Consider the following 24524-nt stretch of genomic DNA (forward strand, 5'->3'; position numbering starts at 1 on the left):
AAACTTTAAAATGATATTTTTCTTCCCTCAAAACATTTTTGCCTCACTATGCCATTTAATTATCTGCCTTGCCACTCCTCAAATGGCTGGGACTAATTTGAAAGGACAATCCTCCAGGAAGGGGAGGGGGAGGGGGTGCAGGGAGGTGCCCTTTGGAAATTTTTAGGAATTTTCTAACACACTGAAAGTGATGACATTTAGCATCTTCCTTGCTTCGGTTACTGGTAACCCATAGTAACTTGCAGAATATATGGGAGAGAATCATATTCACCAATATGCTCTTGTAAAAGTTAATGGTATAGCGTGAAAATTGATTAAAAAACAAATACAGATTTTGATCAAAGCAGGCTTACCTCCATTCCAGAATGTGTATAGAAATGAAACATTTTGAGACCGACATCAAATATTGAGAGCGTTTGTGAGCGAAATAATGTTTGTCGAGTCGTTGAAATAAGTTTGCTTAACAGTTATCACCAGAGGCTGTCTGTTCTAAATCTGTTTGATATACGGACTAACTTTGCATGGCAGGAAGAGGGAGCCGACCCCTTGAGTAGGGCCACCACGATGACGCCCTCTAGAGCTACGTCCGTTCAACCACCGGTGACACCCAACAACCACCCAAAAGTGGCCGCGCACCCTGCTCCACCAAACACGGCAGACTGACCAATGGCGGCTGCTGCGTGACGTCACATGACCGTACACATGACGTCACATAACTGCTAGAATCAACAGATGAATTGGTAACCAATGTGTAAAATCCATACCTAGTGATATTGATCTTGCACAGGAGCTGGCGATGTACGTAACAGGTTGCCATGGTATTACGTACCAGGGCCAATGACAGCAATGATATTAAAGACTTAATTACACCGCTTTGAAGCATATTGAAAGAAAAGGTGAAAATATTCTGCTAAGGCACTTTCCAGCAGATATAAGTTATATGTTTGTGACATTTTGTGAGTCTTCCAAAGGTTGAACCAACCCCTTCTCCCCCTCCATCCCTGTCACATTTCATATAATCTTACCCCTTATCTCATATTCATTCATACTTAGTAAAGATTCCTAAATCCTATTGGTCCATTCAGGTCAGCTGACCGTGGTTTAATCCTGTGAGTAACGCACGGTAAAATTACGGGGCATCACTTTAATAAATCTTTGGTTATATGTAACCAAAAATGTTTTGTTTTATGATTTTTCGCCCACACAAATGGTAGTGTATGAATGAACGGGGTTAATCAACGGTCTAGCGTGCGTTACTCACATGATTAATGCACTCCGGGTGTTAATGCTATCGCTGGATGCACTCGGGCTCCGCCCTCGTGCATCGCTTGCATTATCCCCCGATCGTGCATTAATCCTGTGAGTAACGCACGCTAGACCGTTGATTAACCCCTTAATGTGCAATCCATCCCCCACCCCACCCTCCCTCCTCTCCTCCCTCATGAGATCTATGTCACTGGCTTTGAAACTGTTTTGCTCGGTGACCCCAACTTTCACCTTCATGATCTTGACTACCCTGCATTGGGCAGATGTTGTGGCCTGGGGAGGGAGTCTAAGTGGATGAGGTATCCCCCCTTTCCTTTGACATGAATGTGGGGGGGGGAGGAGCTGTTGCAAAATAGTTTTACATTTTGAAACTATAAAAGTAATTCATGTTCAAGGTTTCTTCATTTTTTTTCCCCACAAATATCAGCAATGTATTTTTCTTTAGAATTTTCTATTACAACCCTCAAAAACTGTTTTGAAGGGTCACGACCCCCACTTTGAATATCCAGGGATCTATGTCATCTTAGCTGATAACCACATTTACAGCAAGTAAATGCAAGAAATATTAGTATGAAAGTACCAAAACCAAAAATATAATGACATTATGTTAATTTAATAAGATTATCAATAATGACAGTTGTTAAACCTTTTCTTCTTTTCAACTTAAAAATCATGTTTTTTAGAACATTTTGGAAGATTTTTGCTATATACTTGAAAAACACATTGTGGTAACAGTGGCGTCACCAGACATTTAGAAGTGTGGGGAGGCCAAAGCAAAATGAGAACACTTTTTGGGCAAGGTGGGGGGGGGGGGTCCAAAGGGAGAATCCCCTTGAAGCTTTGGGGTTTTCATCATATCCAGAATTTATATCAGCTTCCAAATCAGCAGAATTTTGTCAGAAGTAAAACTGTCATGTTTCTTCCTGCCTATGGATTTTTTTTTTGGGGGGGAAGGGGGACATAGCAAACTTCACATGGGGGGACAAACCCTCTCCACCCCAACCTTACCCTCCCCCCCCCTACCACCACTGTTTAGTAAAATTTCAAACACAGTTAACACTTGGCCAGATTTTCCCAGCCACTGTCACTATCCACTACAAGCATAGTGTTCCAAACTGATGATATATTTATTTTCTAACTTTTGTATTTTGGCTTTAATTTGCATACTAATTTTCTTATAATAGGTGTGCTAGTAATAAAATATAAAGTTTATTTTTGATATAAATTCTCAAAAGTGTGTGATATTTCCATCCATCAAATCCATCCAGTTTACACTTGTCTGTCTCCTGGGAACTGTAGAAAAAATTGGCAATGCAGTTCATGCAAGTTCATTGTATTATCTACTGTCAGTTATGTGTGCTCTTTCTATATACAAGAATTATATGCTGATGTTGAAGCATCAAGTTGGTTTCCTACAAATGGCGTAAACAACATGGTTAAAGAGATCTTCCAGGGGCTGAAGTTAAGTTGTTTTTTTTTACAAAAATGTGCCGAACATCTTTAGGTCAAAACCACTACTTAATAGCCATTTTCGTTTTTTTATGATCATGGAGATGTATTTTGTATTTAAAACTTGGTAAAATTTTATGATGTAGCTATTTCGGGCTATAATACTCCTCTGGGACGCGGTGTCCCGCTTTTCGACCCAGAGAAATATGGTAACTCTATCAAATCGGAAGATTTCATTACGAAAGAGAAAGTGGAATGACGTACTTTATCAGGAAAATGATGATGGTTTCTAAAATTCCACCTTGAAAGGAAGTGAGTGTGTTATACTACCCGTTAAATCAAGGAAATGTAAGACTAAAAATATGAAAGCAAAATAGAACAGGCGTCTCAAATTCATCGGACCTTGAAGAAATTAATCACTCGATATATTTTTGTCACTTCATGCCTGAATCGTATAACAAGTTCCTTGTAATATGGTAAAGGAATTTGAGAGTAACGGTAGTTACAATCGAGTGAATTTTTGTGATTTCTTTTAAAGGGGATTTGTTTTTTGGGGGGGGGGGGTGGGGGGGCTTGTAGCCATGAATCCATTAATCATATTGTCTATTTTTGCTTATCTTGGGACTGCTAGGATGCAAAGATATATCATCCATAGTTGTCATTTTTTTATTTATTTTTTTTTCACAAATTCCAATTACTCTATTTTACAGTTATAGTATGAATAGGCTATACATAATGTGTGCTCTGTACCAGAAATATATTTATATTAAAGACAAATGATAATAAATTGTTACTTGTTATTGAGCTTCCAAATTAGTTTTAACTACTTCATTCTAAATATTGTTTTGTCTGATACCTGGATGTATGTGACTGGTCACCAGTATTAATGAAAACAAATATGTAATGTAAAATGAGTCATGACCTAAGTCAATAAATTAAGGTGACCATATTAATTCCAGGAAGTCTGGGGAACATGATATTAACGCTGAGTTTGCTGACACTTTCCCATGCCCCCCACTCCCTCCCCTCCCCCACCCTGGCCATATTGACATCAATACTAACACCCACCCACACTGTATGTTTAAAGGAAGGCATTTTGAGGGTCTCACATTTTTTGGGGGTTTATTTCAAGGATGGAGGTGAAATGTCCAGTTTAGAACACCACATTCAGACAAGTATTTAAGACCACGATATGAATTCAAATTCCTACCCAGACAATAGAAACAGCTCTGTCTCCAAAATCCTCAATACTCAGAAATTCTTCACCTTTAGAAATCCCTCCCTAATTGGCTCTGTAGTTCCGCCCTCGGATATATTAATGGCTTCTATACAATGTGATTACATAAGACTTCTCTTACCAGCAACTCCCTGACTGAACAATAGACAACTGCCCCCCCCCCCCAAAAAAAGGGTCTATTCTATAAAAACAAAATCTTATTATCCCCCGTAGGACCTCTCGCAAGGTCGACCAGGGGTTAAACTCCTTTTTGATGGACAAATTCCCCCCACCCCCCAAAAAAAGTGCAAACTGTAAAAGGTAACTAGAAGTATTATTATTCATCACTTAACATTAAGTACAACATGATGCTCTTCATGTATATTATTCATTAAACAGGGACAACTGAGACATGAATGAAACTAAGTACATTTGTTGTTTACAAACAGCACATCTTAGCTTCAAGCTGTCTCTAATACACTTAAGGCCAAATGAAAAATTTGTCAGTGCCTTTTCACAAATTCAGGGATATTCCAGGGATTGCACAATCCAGGCCATTTCTGCCAAACTTTTAATAAAGAGGACGGTATGTAAAATCTGGGTAGGCCTACTATCCCCAGAGATCAGGGAAGGCTGGTTACATTACTCGGAATTTTGAAAGTGAATTGACTCCATCCCCCCACCACCCCCCACCCCCATGGAGGTAATGACACAAGTCGGGAATTTTACAGGTAATGGTGCGACTCAACCTCAAACATGAATTGACTCATTACAACTAACTCATTACAACCAACTTATTAAAGTCAAAATATCAAGTATTGGTAAATCATGATAAAACTTCACCAAGATCGGGGAAAGCTTGATAAGGGACTGGGGTGGGGGGGGGGTGGGGGAGGGCATGGATGGTTCATGAGAAAATATCAGGCAAAGAGTAAGGAAATCATTTCTTTTAATTCTGAAACTACCGTTCATGTTTCACTGTTCCTAAAAAGCAGCTATATCATCTATTGGGCTTAAAAAAACCGGCCCACGAGTGTCTCTGGATAACACAGGGTTAACCATACCCGCCGATTATGTGAGAATGGCTCCTTTGAATACTTACATAGGAAATTAAATGCTAATATAAACCACGGTTATACAAAAACCAAACGCAAACTTCTCTCGAAGGCTTCCCACCTTGCCAGAACTTTTAACACCCACAGATGGATGGCACCTCTTTCTACTATTTGTACAGTAAATGAGTGGTTTTAAGTGAAAATTTGGGTCTGCCATTTTTTGTTTGTTTTTTTACTGGTTATTTGTCCGGTGGTATTTAGGGAGATAAAAGAATAGACACAGGTGAAAATGTATACTGTACACTCATGAATACTTTAGGCAATGTAATTGGGTCGAAAAAAACCAAATGAATCCCAGATACTTCCTTACAAGGCAAACTTGAGCCAAAAAAATGTTGAAGGCTATATGTATAAGTTTAGAAGGATAAAACCTTAAAGTTTAGAAAGGATAAAGGATAACTTTGCAAAAGTAATGGTATTGTTATAGAGGTTCTATACTGGGTGACAGATAAAAGCCTTAGAGAGGGAGGGTGGGTGGGAAGGTATGGGAGGGGAAAGGAGGAAGGGGTGGGAAGGAGAGGTCAGAGTAGGGAATCGTGTTGAGTTAAGGAAAAGAATTGCTATAAAATATTTCTTATTGAACTTTGATCAGGATTAAACGTAAAAATGCCCCCTCCCCCAGCCCACCTGGCAATTTCTGGTGAAGTCCACAAAGGTTTTCCGTTTAACCAAATGAATACAAACGGAAAAGGCAACAGTTCCTTTACCTTTTTCTTTACCAAAATGTTTCCTTACATAAACAAGGCAAAAGAAGTGCACTCCACTTAATGCTATAACAAACTCTTCAGTGTCTTAGGACCATATGTTATTCTAACAATATAACAAGAGATGAAAAACAGCAAAAACAAAATTTAGTTTTTTTAATTTTCTTATTGGGCCAAATTCTTTCCAAGTGCATAAATTCTGTGGTTAGAATACAAATAAGACAAAAATAGAAGAAAAAAGAAATCCACTGTCCCCCCTTCCCCCCCCACCCCCTAGATTCTTGTCCTTCACCATCCAACGTTCAACTCAGTTACGATCTGTCCTCCTTTAACTCTGGACGATGAACTAAATAATAAATGGACGAAACCATAACTTTTTTATTTATTGTGTTTGTTTTGTTTCGTTTGTTTACTTTTAACTCACCGTTGTGGACGTAACCGTGACGACCATATCATCATAATATATACTAAATATTAATCTGCCAAATCTCCTGTCTATATATATAGATCTATGAAGTAAACCTGTTAAATTGTGAGAATATTTAAAAAGAGATAAACAAAACATTCAGAGAGAGAAAAAATGAGAAAACCAAAAATATAACTCATGACATATACAATTATTTACATAATTATGCTAAATTTTGCCAGTCAGAAAACAAGTGTGTTCTAATTGGTAGTACTTAACTATACATATCTCAACATAAAATAAAAAACATTCACTAAACTTCCTATTAAAAGATGAAAAAGAAAGAAAGGAGTCAACTTAAAAATGATACAGAGTTGGGATGGGGAAAGAAAAAAAAATACCATGGTGGGGTAGGTTTGACCCAAATGACCTTTGACCTCCACCAAAAACAATAGGCTTCTTTAACTCAATGTGGTTCTTCTACACACTAAATTAGAGGTCAGCCCAAGCTTCTAGTATTGAGATATCGTGATTACAAGGTTTTCAAAATTTGACCCCTGGTGACCCCAAATGACCTCTGACCAAAAAATACAAAGTTCAGAGAGGACCCTGCTACCGGGAGTGCAAAATACCCCAGTTTTAATACTCTGTATGGAATATGTGTGATGTAAAACTTCACCCGACCAAGCTATCTGTTTTTGTCAAAGATTTGTTAAAAGGAAGTCGTCTGGGGATATAAGTTTTACTGTTTCTTCTATTGTTTGAATACTTATTAATAAAGCCTATGATGGTTTAATATTTAACTTTCTTAACTTGATAATAATTTGATAAATTTGGATAATTTTTCTAGATAGTCTGATTTCTTAGGAGGGAATCCAGTTTGGTTTTAGATAAATAAATGAATACAAGGCTTTGTTGTTGTTGTTGTTGTTGTTGATAAACTCAGGGATTTAAAAACAATGACGTGGTGAAAAAAAATTGGAAAATAATTCCATAACATCACAATATATATAAATATATATTTTTTTTGAATTGAACAGAATTTTTGACAATGAAATCATTAAACTCAATTCTGCATAGAACCACTTGTAATCAAATACTGACAAATATGATTAACTCCAACCTATAGTTAAAAGTGAGATCATTGTTTTCAGAAATAGAAATTAATTGGTCAAAAAGTTACAATGTTGTGTTTCTTGCATGTAAAATTCAGAAAATATAATGACCCATTTCAAATAACCCAAATTCCTTTACAAAGCAGTACACACGAAAATACAAGTTCAAGCAAAAATCAAGATTTGACATTCTGCGGGACTCTATAAACCAGGGTTGTCCAACCTACGGCCCGCGGGCCACAGTCCGGCCCGCCGCAGGGTTGCGTCCGGCCCGCCAGAGATGCTCTACGGTGCGAAATTTTAGTGAGCAGATATTTTGATAACAATTTGAAGCTATATTTTCAATCATTCGAACCTTCTGGGTCCAAAAAACTGCATACATGTCATTTTGTGTGACACTCTCTCAGCGGAGGGGGGACGGGGCGGCTGGACTTTTTTCATGTTTTATCAGGAAGGAACATAAATCAGTGCGCTCCGCGCGCATGCTCACATTTTGGTGCCTTGGGCTTCGGGCAAAAAATCGAAAAATCGAGCATAGGGTTCATGCGGCCCCATCCTTCATCATAATCATTCCATGTGGCCCTCCTCTGCAAAAGGTTGGACAACCCTGCTATAAACAGATCTAGTATATACCCTGAGTACTACAACTAGCTTTACGAAGCAAAAACAGAAAACGTTCAAAGTTGCTGTAACTGAATAATGTGACAAAAACAATACCGGGCATAACGAAATGCTTTCAATTTTTCAAGATGTCTTAACTTAATCCAAAACTCACAAGGAAGGTGAACTGAACCCAAATTACGAATAAATTTAAATTAATGAATATACTGAAATTTGTACCGAAAAAAAAAGGACTTTGTATAAATCACAAGAGATTGGTCGCCGGTGGTGTGACAAGAACAATGTTAGCAAAACCATTATGGGTACATTTTTCTCGTTATTTTGCATCGTAAATTTCTTTATATAGTTTCAAAATTTAGGGAATCCCCATCATCGACCTCCTAAAACTATCATGTAGTGTCCAAAACTTAATGATGAGAAATTTCTAAATCCATGAACATCTTTCGTCTGATAATACTGAATCAATTTTTGAGAAATGTCTGAGGAATGACCGCTGTCCTTTTTCAAAGTAAACAAAATTCTCGTAATCACTTTCAGATTATCTGTTGATGATGCTGAAACGACCAAACTTTTCCAGTTCAGATAACTTTCAAAAACTTAAATCTTAATTCGAAATAAGCCCCGCAGACACTTTTCACTTCTTTCGCTCATTTATGGCAAGGACTTTCAAACTGACAAGATTTTAAGTCAAATGCTGTACAAAGTTATACAACTAATAATATTAAATAGATATTTTTTCCCCTTCATTTCATATATTAAAACATTTTTGGGTTAATTAATACTGATGTTAACTGGTAAGTAATTGTTTATTTGAATAATAAAAACAAGAAGGAGTTCTTTTTGTTTACATAAACTCCCTACCCTTTTCATATGCCCACACCTCCCATCCCCCTCCCCCCCCCCCCCACTACAGACCCACTGCAACACTCACTAATGACTGCAGAATGGTCATGCTTACTGTCATAGCTAAAACCTACGATATCACCCAAAACACAAGAAAGCAAGTTCCTTCCAACTCTGGTTTGACGTACATATTGGTTTTTTCTTCCATAAAAAGTCACACAAGCTATAGAGTACGTACACAACAAAATTTAGGTTCCACTCTCATCCCCAGTCCCCCCCCCTCCCTTACATCCAGACTGTAACCTTGCGATCCTGATGGTGTCTAATACCTCAAGTGAAGTGTAACAGGTCCTGGTTGAAGGTTGATCAGCGATCTCTAACTATATTTGCATATCGGTATCGTCTCTCATAAATATTCATCATGCATCCACAACATTATTCACCCTTTTCATAGTACTATATATATGTATAGTTCGACTCTGCCGACTGATTATGCATATTACAATTCTTCTTCTCCTTATAAATATTCATAAACTCGGTAGTCACCATTGGTCCTGTAATTCAAATAGTCTAAATTTATAGATATACTGTAGATATAATTTTAGACTACATCTAGTTTACTATTCACAAACACACGTAATCCTAGCTACTTCAAAAATTGTCCAACAGCTGAACTGGAAATGCCTCACTTACCACCACTTGGTCCCGAAAAAACCTTGCTCGCAAAATACGCTGATAAATTCCCGTCTGTTACACTACTACCCAAAAGATATGTTGCGATTTAAAGCCTCTTTATTAAGTATTACTATGCAGAGTTCCCATTGGTCAGCAAATGCTGCTAGTCTTACAGCAAAATAATATTTAATAAAAAAAATTGAAAAAATAACCTTCATGAACTGCTTGTATGACCTTGGAGAATATATTATACGCAATTTCTGTTAAATTTGAGTATACAGTAAAAATGTATGCATATTCACATCAGTTTTATTATATATATATATATATAAATATGTATATATATTTATATATCACTTTATGCATATTCATAAGTTCTATGAGAAGAGTTTCACGTTTTGAAATGGATTAACGTTAGCATTAAAAAGTATCTACGTATATAGTTTGTGTCATGATATAATAAACCAATGTAGTTTTGCAGAGTGCATAGTCATCCCCATGCATTAATATTGCATGCATATATATATATATCAATGTCTCGTCTCAGAATCGGTTCGTCTCAACCGAAGAAGACCCTCTGTACGTAGGTGACCTCCGCCCGGCAGATCGGACAGCGGAAACACTCTTTGGAGCAGGTCTCGCAGCAGATCATGTGACCGCACGGACAGAACACCGTCGCCATTTCCGTCTCCAGACACACCTGACACAGCCTGGATTCTCTGAGATTCGAGAGCTGTTCCTGCATGGAGGTAACAAACTCCTTGTCCAGCGAACACTTCGAGTCCTGCCTCTGTCTGTCGGACGGAGTGGCCTGGAAGAGGGACGGAGAAAGAAAAGGAGGATCTTGTTTACGTTTGTTTATTATCTAGTGCAATCATATCACTGCCTCTCCCATCACCCCCCCCCTTTAACCTCCTACACTGTATTTCCTATAAAATGTGTTATGTACACTATTGTCTAATTACTATTAACAAAAGGAGTCATTTCTGTGCCCCAACCCAGCCTCTTCCATCCCTCCCCCTCCCAAATAGTTGAGACTTGAGAGATTGCTAACCAAAGTATCGTTTTTGCCAACAACCTGATACTGAAGTGCAGTTTTTCACACCCACCAGTGAGGAATACTTTGGCCTTCTAGGAAAGTATCATATATCGTAAGCACAATGCCATTTCCTTTCAAGCATAATTTACCAGGCACTTAAACCATCCCATCCTCCTAGCTTGCTGCATCAGCAAATGTCTCATGATAAAGTAAGTAATGGATTTCCATTTGTACCTTCTGCACACTAGTAGAAATCAGAGGTAAAAGCGCTAACGTTTTGGCACTTTGCCGTCGCTCATATTAGGAATGAAACTTGACCCAGATTATCCGTATCGGCAACCTAACTACCTGCATCGCTATCCAATTTTAAGATTCCAGAGTACCTAACATTAACCAATATCAGCTCAAGAATCTCCCCCTCCAAGATTATCCCCTCCAAGATAATCCCCCCTTAATCCCCCTCCAAGATAATCCCCTCCAAGATAATTCCCCTCCAAGATAATCTCCCTTAATCCCCTCCAAGATAATCTCCTCTAAGATAATCCCCCTCCGAGATAATACCCTCCAAGATAATCGCCCCTCCGAGATAATCCCCCCCAAGATAATCGCCCCTCCGAGATAATCCCCCTCCGAGATAATCTCACCCCTGTGATGTCTACGTTGGTGACCGAGTCTTCGTCGCTCATCTCGTCCTCTGTTATCTGTGCCTTCATTCTCTGTAGTCGTATGTCGCCTGTGTGGTAAGATTCCCTAGAGAGCTGTAACTCCTGCGAGTAAGTACTGTGAATTAGGAGACTAAAGTCGGACGGCTCTGCGAGATCTCTGGCTAGCTCGATCTCCATGGAAGTACGATTCTGAAGAAGAGGGCAAAAAATGAAAGACTGGTGAAGATTCGTCACTCTGGTGCACAATTTCCAAAAAATGTGTATAACTGCTACAAAAATTCAAAGTTACCCCTCCTGGATTTTCTGATCTTTTCAAATTAGTCCCAAACATTGAGGAGTGTTCAATATATTAAAATATTAAGTCTCTCCGTGGAGTAAATTGTCTCAAGGGTGGCAGAAAGATTCTTGTGCCAGCTTGGACACGACCTACAATCACTGGACTCTCTGGCATATTCGGGGGCAAATACCAACATTTTAATGAACTTTTAGGGGCCTTGAGTAACATCGAAGGGGTGGGACGTAGGAGATTGAAGATTGACAAACAAAACATAGTGTGAAAAGTTACCCTTCGAACCCCCTCCCTCCCTCCCCTCCACCACCCCTTCCAAAAGATTAAAATTAATGTCTGCAATACATATCATTTGTGTGGGGTCAATCTTCTGTTTGGTTATTGTGGTTGTATCAGATAAAGAGACCCTGGAGAAATCTTTCCTCTGAAAAACTATTTGGGAGAGTGAAAATATTTCTTTCTGGGAGGAAGGACCATGGTATATGGTACATGGATAGAGGTTCACCAGTTGTGATGCATTGAAGGAGCTTTGGTCATGGGGTCCTGCTAGTTTTGAGTATAAAACCACACTTTCATAGATCATAACCGTGCCGCCGGTTTTAAATCGACGATAATCCCGGTCTTTACCTCTCCGTGTGGCGGGCACGATGTAGGATGCAATCTCCTCCAGGCGCAGTCGTAGGCTTGTCTCCTGGTACGGGAGACATCAAATCGGTAGGTCTTGCCTTTATCCGTGTCGGGTCTGAAGAGGACGATGAAGGCACCAAACCCGATATGTGAATGCTGTTGACGGACAATTCGCTCCACATTCTCACACTACGAGTACGAAACGTACAAAGAAAAAAGTGAGGTCAGGACACATTTTAGAATGAAAAATGAAAGATTGATGTAAGATTTTTTGCATTTGGTAGAAAACCTTGACTTCATGCAGGGGGGGGGGCCAAAAAGATTCTCTCTGCTCGCCCCGAATTATATATGCATGTTTCAAAATCTTTCAAGGATCGAAATGGTGTTTTATACAAAGTAATAAAAAAGGATGAAAATGCCTAAATATATATTCAAAGGAACCAAACAAAAGAACCCCTTGAAGTCATATATTTTTTTTACCATTCTTCATAAACAGTATATTTACAAGGTTCCCATGATTTAAGAAAATAAAATTCCAATCATTTTAAAGACCAACACATGCTTCATAGCTTACAGTGAAGACTACACACTAATGAAGACCTAGTGTGAAGACCTTCACCTTCACTAGTCATATTAACAACTGTAACTGTTCCACATGTATGCCATCATCCCCTATCATTAATTTATGCAAAGGGTTCAGAGGTCGGTCCTTGATTGCAACACATGTCTACCCTAACCTTTAGCTGTCCCCTTCAGTTTCACTTATATTATTAACTTTATCTCAAACTTCTTAAACACCTTGCTTACGAAAATCTTTACCCATAATGCACTAGTAGGTAAATCTGGGCCTAAATGTAAATAACCGACATGACTCGATCTGAACATAAGGCTAGAGGAGACACATGATACCTTAGCTTGATTGGGTGAAGCGCAGGATGACCAAAAAAAAATGCAAATCATGAGATAGTTTAAATCCAATGAAACTTTTGACATTATAAAAGTAGTCATGAAAAATAAAGTCAATAAGAAGAATTGTTCAAAAGAGAATTTGTCCTCCGGTTTTCTAGACTAAACTTTCAAACATGCACATACATTCCAAGACTATAAATAAAAGAGCATTTTATTCTTCCCTACAACTGTAGAATATCTTCCCCACGTTTTCAATATCGCGTGGGAATCATGCACTTGGGCCAACCTTAATCAGACTTGACTCACTATCAAGTACGACTTGACTCACAGGCTGCTGAATAACAATTGACTCACAGGCTGCTGAATAACAATTGACTCACGGGAATGGATGGTGAGTCAGACTTGACTCAGCAGAGATTACTCAAAGTTCACCATTTCCCATTCCTTCTCTTATATCTGTCGTCCTTTTTTGTTCGTATTAAAACCCCGTTTACAAAATTCGACGAGTAAAAAAAGACCACTTTGTTTTTAAAATATTTACGGCTCCGCTCTCGGCAATGACAGATCTTACCCTGAAGAAAGTATGGCACTCCGTGAAAGCTCTGAAGAGGGCTTGAGCCACTTTGCGAGCATTCAGACGGAACTTGAGCGCCGTTATCAATTCCTCCTGCCCGGTCCCCGCCGTGGATTTGTAGTAATGGACGGAAAATCTATTCTGATGGTAGGACACCTTGCTGATGTCTTCGTAATTTATGCTGAAATTTCAAAACAGAATATCAAAATAAACCAAAAATTACGATCGGAAACAATTTAATCTGGAATCTGAGAGAAAAGTCATGTTTATACGACAAGATTCCAGTGGACGAAACATCCCACTGGAATGAAAATCTGTGAGACTTCAGATAGGTAGATTTGGGAGAAAAGAAAATGTAGGCATTGACCCTGAATTTGGTTAGGTTAGTGCGGCAAGGGGGGTGGTTAACTGCTAAAATGTTAGTTAACTCTTGCATGCTAGGTACATGGGAGGGAATATGTTTTATTTGTTCTTGCCCTTTTATAATTTTTTAGTATATTTGTATAATACAGTTTTTATGAGAGCATTCAGTTACCCTTTGTGGGGTTTAATAAAGTTTATCTTATCTTATCTTATATGTTGAAATAGAGACAGTTAATTAAAACAGGAATGATATAACATCCTTGCAGGGTAACTTCTGAATGGTAGACATGGTGGAGGGAGGTGGGAGTTTGCAACCAGGAAGGTGAAGTTTTGCAAGTTGTATACCTCTTCATAATTATTGTATAATTGTTCTATTGTTTTAACTGAATATTCTCTGCTGTTGTATTGCTGTTGTGAAGGAAACAATAAACGAACAGATTGACTGACGGACGGATGAATGAACGAACAAATTTGGTATAAAGCACTAGATATCATCAGCCCAACGCACGGCAAATGGCTTCAAGGCCTTAATCACTCCTTGGTTGATTCAACTGAAGTACGATGTACTTTACGACAGCATGACCTTGTCATATACTGGTACCCCTTGAAAACATTTCCATAAGTAGATCTCTACAGGTGATCTCCTCTTATACTGCATTACTTTAATACCAAACGATCTCCAGCAGGGTTTACCATTAAGCATGACTTGGGTGTTTTTTTTATGCTTGGAAAGTGTGTTACACACTGAGTGTTTGTTTTGTAATTGAAGGAGGCAATGGACCATGAAAATTCAGTGAAATCCTTGTCAGGAAAAACCCTGTTGCCCTGAGTTTTTCATTATATATTTAACCACTCGGGAGTACGTGTTGAATAAACTATACATAAAGGCGGGAACTTTTACAACACCTGCCCTTTGTCACTTTCTATACAAACTTGACGTCACTATAACAAGCATGACCAAACAATAAAAATAAAGAAAAGACAAGCCAATTACTGGGCTTATCAGAAGACAGCTCTAAAGAAGGACAGTCCCAGCTTTCAAAGCGGTCGCTCCGTGGACGTTATGACCGTAGCTGGTTACATGATGATTACAGTCACATCACAGTATTGCATAGGGTGGGTGGTATACTCCATACAGTCTATATATCAGTGGTGTAGGAAGGTACTTTTGAGTGGGGGGCTGAAGACTGATGGCCGGCCTGGGGGAGGGGTTTAAGGGGAGGGGGTGTCCCCCTCCCCTTTGGAATTTTTTTTCATTTCCAGGTGGCCTCAGATGCAATTTGGTGCAATATAGCACACTTCAACCCACCCACTCCATTTTGTATATAATTTTGCATTTTCACCTGGCCTTAGATGCAATTTGGTGCTCCAAATGAGATTTTTTTCTCATTTGGAAATGAAAAAGGGGTTTTCTGACTTGCGAAGCGGGGGGGCGGAATGATACTTCCGCCCCTCCATATTTTTCACTGGGGGGCTAGCGCCCCCCCGGTTCCTACGCCCTTGCTATATATCAATCCACCCACAATCTATTAATCTCACGGTGGGAATTCAAAATCTCAAATGACAAATTTATTAATCTGTAAAAACACAGTAAAAGCAGTCATACATGGAGATTTGGATAATTTTTGTAAATTGTTAATAAGTGAGTTTTTAGTCGACTTTAGAATGTACTGTGAGATCTCATGGTCTGGGATCATATCAAACTCCTGGTTCTGCTTTAGAAATCTCCTAGTTTAACTACACTTTTTAGGGTGGGGGGAGTGAAGGGGGGAGGGACAGGTCTGGCAACAATAAATATTTCACAATTACACTCAGACTGAAGGATGCAAATTAATAACCGGATTAAACTTGGGTGTATTTTCTGGTAAATTTGGGGTTCTCTTTTTTTACTATACCTGTGAATCAACACCCTCTCCTGGGTGAGTATCTGTAGTCCAGTACTGCAGACGCCAATCACCACACTGGTCTTGTCGATAGTTTCAGCTGCAAAGTATTCCACCCCGTAACCCGGCAACTCGGCCACTTGGGCCACGAACTGCACTTGGGCGAACACGGGGTTGTTGTGGGCCAGGGTGAGGTTACGATGGGCTGTCTGTACTGTTTTCAGCTCATCCTCCCTGAGAACGAGAGAGACGGGCAAAAAAATAATATTTTGTGTAAGCTATCAAAACTTATATTGTATGACATATAACTTGTTATTAACCAGTATTTAGAACGCTATTCACACCCCAAAGAGTGTACCATAGCATGTACAACTTAACGCCATTGGTAACCTGTCACACCTACACACCAAAGTGTGCGCAATTCAATCAATCTCTCCTGGGGCACCACAGTGCACCACAACCATGTGTCCCCCGGGGGACTTCCCATAGGGTACAGCCACAAACCGGCGCATGCAACTATATTCACAACTTACCTCACAAGTCCCCATTTATACACCTGGATGAAGAGAGGAAATGGAGATAAAGCGCCTTGCCCAAGGACACAACGCAATGATCTGCCCAGGACTCTAACCTGTAATCCTAAGATCACAAGTCCACTGCTTTAGCCACTTGACCACAACACCCCCACAGTTGGATAGTTGAGAAGAAAGTGTGCAGTATTTACAGTATATAGCTACTCTGAAGTCAAGAACTTTATTGAACTTCCAGCATTTTAAATGATCAGCTTTGTAGAACTTTAAATTTCCACACAACACGTCAACAATCAATGATCATTCCTAGCAGCAGGCCCTTTAATACTAGCAAAATTGGTTCTATTTTAAGGACAACATGATCTTTAAGATTCCACATAAAGGATGGGTACTTTTCATTTTACCAGGATGCTGGAGGAGAGGGGGGGGGGTCTATGAGGGTGGGATTCCCATTCACTTTGAGACATTTTGGTTACACTCGAGTTTGCTTACAGTACAATAGATGCAGAGATGATAATATAATTTGCATGTTTCAAAACAATGTTTAAGAGGATTTTCAACTGTGCAAGTGGTTAGTGTACATTTAAGTACTGTACTTTAGGATATGTTAACATTCTATCAATGGGATGGGAAGGGCTGGGTTGGTGGGGAAGGGAGATAAAGTCTCCCAGAAGTAAACCTTATTGTATCCCAGGTTATTGCATTCACCAAGGTGGATCTATATAATAAGGTTTGAAGTTTATCCAAGGTATAACCCTTTGGGTTGTAACTTGCAGTTTAGATTTTTAGAAGTTGATCTCTGTTGACCTCAAATGACCTTTGAGCTTCCCCAATTCTGAGTGAATTCTTGTACTAGCTCAACCAAAGCTGTACTTTTCTGAGGTATCACGTTTACAATGGGAGGAGGGGGGGGGTCGGATTTCACACACATTTGACATCATGTCCTGCAGATATAACGATACTCTTTGTTTGTGCCATGTAATTTAGCCAAACATAGCTTCCTTTCCAAAAAAGCTACTTCCTGTTCACGTACAGTACTATTTTCAAATTTGCTTTTCAAAAGTGAAAATATATCTCCATGGATTTAATTGACTGTGAAACCTGTCGTTATCTCTCACAATCTTGAGTTTCTCATATAAAAGTGGCCTCCCAATTTTCACTTTATGTAGGCTATCCACATAGGTGTAGGAGGCGGGAGGGGGGCTGGGGGGGCTGCAGCCCCCCCAACCAAAAATGTTTGTCAAAATTTGGGCAATATGCTGAGAATTTTTTCGGGCACCTACTGAAAGAAGAAAAATTTGCAGTGTTTTTCAATTTTTTTGGGTGAAAATCCGGGCAATATGCTGAGAATTTTTCGGGCACCTACTGAAAGAAGAAAAATTTGCAGTGTTTTTCAATTTTTTTGGGTGAAAATTCGGGCAATATGCTGAGAATTTTTCGGGCACCTACTGAAAGAAGAATAATTTGCAATGTGTTTTTCAATGGTTAAACTGATATTATTATTATCGTTATTATTGTAACGACTTCCCCAATAATTATAACCAATATGGAAGGGTAATAACACGGAAAATATAACCAACATTTTTCGCCCGCTCTGCGCGTTCAACATCTCAATGTGCATATCATATTGGCATTTATCGGTTATTTGCATGTGATGTAATAACCGTTGAATGCCTATATGATATGCACATTGAGATGTTGAGCGCGCGCGGAGCGCGCGAAAATTTTTGGTTATATTTTTCGGGCAAGTCGTTACAGCCCCCTAATCAAATTAGGCTCCTACGCATATGGCTATCCATTTACTGCAACAGCAACCCATGCCTGCAACAAAGTGAAACTATGAACACATAAAAAGAACATGTCCAGTAACCCCACTTTTAACTAAGTTAAACTATTATTAAAAATAGGTTGTCCCACTTGTGTTCTAGCTTGTCCCACTTGTGACTAGCTTGTCCAAACCACTCATAAATCATTAAACATTGGAATAACTCCACTTGTTACTATAATGATTTATTAAGTTGTCTAAATTGCTCTTAGTTCAAAAAATATTGGAATTGTTATTAGATATTATGTTTTTATAGAGTGCAAAAATCTCTTTTATACAGTATACAGAGCTGCTCTTCTTTATCCACTTTTGGGAATATTAAAGCCGGAGTTAAAAATCTTTCCACTCTTTCAATCCTTAGCTTATACTTCAAGATTTGGAAGGAAGAGAGGTGATGGGCATTGACCCTGGAGAAGGGTCAATGGGTGGGGCGGGGGGGGCGGGGAGGGGCGCAGTGCCAAAACGTTATCAGTTAAATAGGCAAAGTAGATGGGAAAGTGCAATAGTAGTGTCAAGACAGGTAATAGAGGAGTGAAGTAAATAAATATTTTTAACCAAATTTCGTCCAAGATGTGAACCCTTGATTTAACATCACTATCTTCATTCAGGTTCAACTATTTGTACATAATGTGACAACAGTTTTTGTCTCCAAAAACAGTCTTTCTATGATACACTCATGTTTTAGAAAGTTCACTAGATGTGACAACTTTCAAGCATCTACAATTCAACATACCTACCATCATAATCAAATTTCCCCCTATAATATATAGCTTGGAAAGTTCAACATTAAACGATGTAAATATTTGATACTGGAGAGATTTTATGTCCCTTTTTTCATTTTGCTGAAATTTCCATTCATCATACCCCTTTGCTTGTATTTCCCTTTTCAATGGTTGTGTCAATATACCATCAGATATCATTGATAGTTATTCAACCATACATTGGGTGGATGCGAAATTATGAGGGTTTTACTGCAAAAATTGGCCTAATTTTGGACACCAAAATGTGACATTATGAAAATGGCTGTAATTGAGATGCACTTTTCTTAGTTTTTCCCATGTTATTATGCATTGACTTTGCATTTTCTATTCAAGTGAAAGCAGAGCTTCAATTACACTTGCAAATTTCAGTCACCCATGCTCATCAACTGCTGAAAAATAAAGATCTTCATCTTTGTTAACGTACATATTTTTGGTGTCCTCCTGCATCACATACGTTAACTGGTGGCAACTTTTCATGATTATAACCTAATCACACACTGCACAGTAGTGTACTAGTGATTGCAAGTCCCAGAAACTCACTACTCATGCTGAGAATAGGTCTAATGGCATCTCAGAGGACAAATTCATTCAAAAATACATGTGAAAAAAACTTGTTATTGGTTGTTAAACTGTACAAATTGTTCGGTGTCCTCAACATAACGTACGTTAAATGGGCATTATTTCACTATCAACTGATAGTTTTGAATATCAAAACATTTGTAACTGATCAACACCCCACATACACTAATAGTAAACAATTCTTTCACTGCTAGCAGTTCAATTCCTCTGTATCAGTCACAATTTGTGTGTGGTGTCCTCATTTCTAGCCTGCATAACATACGTTAACTGTGAAAATCTATTTTAGGCTCATGTCAGGAAATCTCACAGAATATTCAACTCACTTAATATTTGACCATGTTTGAAATAGAATTAAACTATTTCCATCATCCAATGAGTCTAAAACATGGTTTTAGAACATATGTTAACGTATGTGATGGTGTCTCATTTTTTGGTGTCTTCATAACATACGTTAACAATATGCACTTTGAATGTAAATTATTGAGAAGACTGAGAACTTTCATGCTAGGAAACACTTCATTCCATGTAGTTCTAAGGTACTCTATCTAACTAGTTGATGAAATTTGTCATTGAGCCAGTGGCTAAGTTCTATAACTCCAAATTCCTGTTGAGTTGTTACCGTATGTTATGGTGTCCTAAATGATCAGCCTCATTAACTTACAATGGAATGTGATAAGAACTTCAATTTTTTTTTTGTGTCATAAGATACCATTTGACATTGCTCATATATATTCCCCTTCACTTTAATGGAGAAGGGGCTATGTTTATAGACAATTGTAGGACACCGAGTAACATACGTTAACATCATCACTTGTCCTTTTTATTTGCCTCAAATCCACCTTTCTTAATACTGTATTACCTTTTAACATTACTAATTGTGTTTGACATTCACCGGAGAACCAGAATCAGCACTCTGATAGATAACTTTGTGTAATTCATTTTTGAACATGCATGTCACACTTTAGTAACCCAGTATCAAATAATGACATATATATATATATATGTTAACATTCTACCAATGGGATGGGAACGGCTGGGTTGGTGGGGAAGGGAGATAAAGTATCCCAGAAGTAAACCTTATTGTATCACTGGTTATTGCATTCACCAAGGTGGATCTATATAATAAGGTTTGTGAAGTTTATCCAAGGTATAACCCTTTGGGTTGTAACTTGCAGTTTAGATTTTTAGAAGTTGAACTCTGTTGACCTCAAATGACCTTTGAGCTTCACCAATTCTGAGTGAATTCTTGTACTAGCTCAACCAAAGCTGTACTTTTCTGAGGTATCACGTTTACAATGGGAGGAGGGGGGGGGGGGGTCGCATTTCACACACATTTGACATCATGTCCTGCAGATATAACGATACTCTTTGTTTGTGCCATGTAATTTAGCCAAACGTAGCTTCCTTTCCAAAAAAGCTACTTCCTGTTCACGTACGGTACTATTTTAAAATTTGCTTTTCAAAAGTGAAAATATATCTCCACGTATTTAATTGACTGTGAAACCTGTCGTAATCTCTCACAATCTTGAGTTTCTCATATAAAAGTGGCCTCCCAATTTTCACTTTATGTAGGCTATCCACATAGGCGTAGGAGGCGGGGGGCTGGGGGGGCTGCAGCCCCCCCAACCAAAAATGTTTGTCAAAATTCGGGCAATATGCTGAGAATTTTTTCGGGCACCTACTGAAAGAAGAAAAATTTGCAGTGTTTTTCAATTTTTTGGGGTGAAAATCCGGGCAATATGCTGAGAATTTTTCGGGCACCTACTGAAAGAAGAAAAATTTGCAGTGTTTTTCAATTTTTTTGGGTGAAAATTCGGGCAATATGCTGAGAATTTTTCGGCCACCTACTGAAAGAAGAATAATTTGCAATGTGTTTTTCAATGGTTAAACTGATATTATTATTATCGTTATTATTGTAACGACTTCCCCAATAATTATAACCAATATGGAAGGGTAATAACACAGAAAATATAACCAACCCTTTTTCGTGCGCTCTGCGCATTCAACATCTCAATGTGCATATCATATAGGCATTTACCGGTTATTTGCATGTGATGTAATAACCATTGAATGCCTATATGATATGCACATTGAGATGTTGAGCGCGCGCGGAGCTCGCGAAAATTTTTGGCTATATTTTTCGGGCAAGTCGTTACAGCCCCCTAATCAAATTAGGCTCCTACGCATATGGCTATCCATTTACTGCAACAGCAACCCATGCCTGCAACAAAGTGAAACTATGAACACATAAAAAGAACATGTCCAGTAACCCCACTTTTAACTAAGTTAAACTATTATTAAAAATAGGTTGTCCCACTTGTGTTCTAGCTTGTCCCACTTGTGACTAGCTTGTCCAAACCACTCATAAATCATTAAACATTGGAATAACTCCACTTGTTACTATAATGATTTATTAAGTTGTCTAAATTGCTCTTAGTTCAAAAAATATTGGAATTGTTATTAGATATTATGTTTTTATAGAGTGCAAAAATCTCTTTTATACAGTATACAGAGCTGCTCTTCTTTATCCACTTTTGGGAATATTAAAGCCGGAGTTAAAAATCTTTCCACTCTTTCAATCCTTAGCTTATACTTCAAGATTTGGAAGGAAGAGAGGTGATGGGCATTGACCCTGGAGAAGGGTCAATGGGTGGGGCGGGGGGGAGGGGTGCAGTGCCAAAACGTTATCAGTTAAATAGGCAAAGTAGATGGGAAAGTGCAATAGTAGTGTCAAGACAGGTAACAGAGGAGTGAAGTAAATAAATATTTTTAACCAAATTTCGTCCAAGATGTGAACCCTTGATTTAACATCACTATCTTCATTCAGATTCAATTATTTGTACATAATGTGACAACAGTTTTTGTCTCCAAAAACAGTCTTTCTATGATACACTCATGTTTTAGAAAGTTCACTAGATGTGACAACTTTCAAGCATCTACAGTACATACATACCATATCATAATGAAATTTCTCCCCTATAATATAATATCGCTTGGAAAGTTCAACATTAAACAATTTAAAATCTGTATATATATGTGTTTATCTAACTCAATTAATTTATCATCATACATATTTAATTTCTTGGCCGCGATTCATATACGAGTAATTACGCCAGTTAAAAGGCTGCTTTCAAAAGTCAAACAATCGACTGAACATGCAGATTTCATGTGCCGGGGATCAAATTTCTCGATGTTTATGCTTCACGACAGAGAGCAGACATATATATATATGTACTGTACACATGACTCATTGGAGAACTTTGGCAAATACAATCACTTAGGGTCTCTGACAGCGTGTGTCATTCAAACAGTTAAGGTTTTAACCAGCACTGACGTCAGTCCCTTAATGAGAATTAATTTCAGGGAACACTTATGAGAGGCACCAGCCTGGATGACTTCCTGCTGCAACACTCTCGATAGAAGTGTATCGGTTACGATACTGCGAGTACGTGTCCGATAGATCAAATATCAGACCCCGTCCGAATATTGACGACAGAAACTTCTGATATCATGAAGCATGTACGCACTGCATTCTTGAAATTATAGACCAAGAAGTTTGCAAAGGGTATATATAGTAGATGTATGTACGTAGTTAGAAAATTAAGTTTTTTTTTGGGGGGGGGAGGGTCTATGATGTATAAATTAATGGAAGCTGAATGTAATGAATGTTTGAATAATTGAATGTTTCATGGCTGTAGAAATGTGAAGTCACAAAATGTTCAGTTACTTTATATGTAATATATAGATGTAATATAATATGTATATCTATATATATATCTATATATATCTATCTATATATATCTATCTATATATATATATATATATATATATATATATATATATATATATATATATATATATATAAAATATATATATTTATATATATATTCATATATATTAATATACATATATACCCATCCACAGCATGCACAGTAGGTTATAATGACTTAAAAGGCAGTCTATGTTACATGGAATAATTAATTAGGACAGTTTAATGAAGGGCACATATAATATATAGTGTGTGTAGCAATGTGGAGGGATAAGGATCTTGGGTTTCATGTTAAATTACTGAAAATACCATACCAATGTTAAGTCACATCATGTAGCTTCAATAATGTAAAATATACATACAGCCTGTACTATACAGTACCACTATAGGTTAGTTATGAATTATGAAGGCAGCCGGTCTATGTTGCTTGAGAACTATTGGATTTGTAAGGAATGAACAAATAAACATCTCTTTCCTGTGTTGAAAGAAGTCCCTCGTCATAATATTGTGGTTTTATGGAATCCATCAAAACCGACACAGATGATTTAGGCCGTCGTGATAGGAAATTGCGTTGTCTCTCTTTATCTTGTCAATTATTTTATCTCATAATTCAAGCCATTTCCTCCTCTCAATCACATGTTTTTCCTGCCAGGGAGGGATGGGAGAGCATAGCGACAACACCAGAAATCTCAGAGAGACATGGGAGGGGGGGGGGGGGAGGCGGTTACTCTGACGTTCATTTTGCATGAACAGTACGTTCTTAACTCCACTAGATTTTACCAAAATGTGTTCAAAATAAATTTGTCCATAACTTTATCCGAAATGAACCCTATGCCCTCTCTCCATCGCCTGTCCCTCCTTTTTCCTGCCAACCCCTTCCTTCCCTTTCCCTTTCCCCTCCCCTCTCCCCCCCCCCTCCCCACCTCCCCAAATGAACTCACATAAAAAAAACTGTCAATTAAAATATTATAACTGCTGTCTTTCTGTCCATCCTGATTTTCCGATTACTGAAACCCTCGGGTTGTAAAATGACCATTTTCCTACTCCCTATTCTAGGCTTCATATTTAAGCCCAGAGGGCAAACAGACATGTAGCGTTAAAGTTAACACGCTCTCATGACAGTCCCACTTAACAACCCGACAGCTACCACGGGGAAAGGTTTCACTCTTAGCATACAACCACCATCTGTCTTTGGCAGGTGTGCAGCTTCCGAGAGCAAAAACTCCTGAAATAAACTTGAGAAATAAACTTGAGTCTGCGTTAATTACATGCACTGTCTCAAAAACTGAACCAGAAACACA

At 38.4% G+C, this 24524-nt stretch overlaps 2 protein-coding genes across 3 annotated transcripts in view; one reads left to right on the forward strand and one right to left on the reverse strand.

Moving 5' to 3' along the window:
• Window positions 1-3732, forward strand: part of LOC139966698 (uncharacterized) — a 28972-nt gene extending 25240 nt beyond the window's left edge. For both annotated transcript variants that reach the window (XM_071969995.1, XM_071969986.1), the window contains exon 21: window positions 478-3732. In XM_071969995.1, the coding sequence (XP_071826096.1) occupies window positions 478-663 (186 nt within the window). In that variant the 3' untranslated portion in view covers window positions 664-3732. The remainder of the gene's footprint in view (window positions 1-477) is intronic.
• Window positions 3733-6916: 3184 nt separating this feature from the next.
• Window positions 6917-24524, reverse strand: part of LOC139966720 (E3 ubiquitin-protein ligase MYLIP-like) — a 48681-nt gene continuing 31073 nt past the window's right edge. The window contains exons 5-9 of the mRNA XM_071970030.1: window positions 15772-15993; window positions 13511-13694; window positions 12031-12219; window positions 11094-11303; window positions 6917-10221 (exon numbers count right to left, since the gene is read on the reverse strand). Coding sequence (XP_071826131.1) covers window positions 9970-10221; window positions 11094-11303; window positions 12031-12219; window positions 13511-13694; window positions 15772-15993 — 1057 coding nt within the window. The 3' untranslated portion in view covers window positions 6917-9969. The remainder of the gene's footprint in view (window positions 10222-11093; window positions 11304-12030; window positions 12220-13510; window positions 13695-15771; window positions 15994-24524) is intronic.

The sequence above is a fragment of the Apostichopus japonicus genome, chromosome 1, assembly GCF_037975245.1.
Source record: "Apostichopus japonicus isolate 1M-3 chromosome 1, ASM3797524v1, whole genome shotgun sequence".
In the NCBI taxonomy this organism is placed as follows: domain Eukaryota; kingdom Metazoa; phylum Echinodermata; class Holothuroidea; order Aspidochirotida; family Stichopodidae; genus Apostichopus; species Apostichopus japonicus.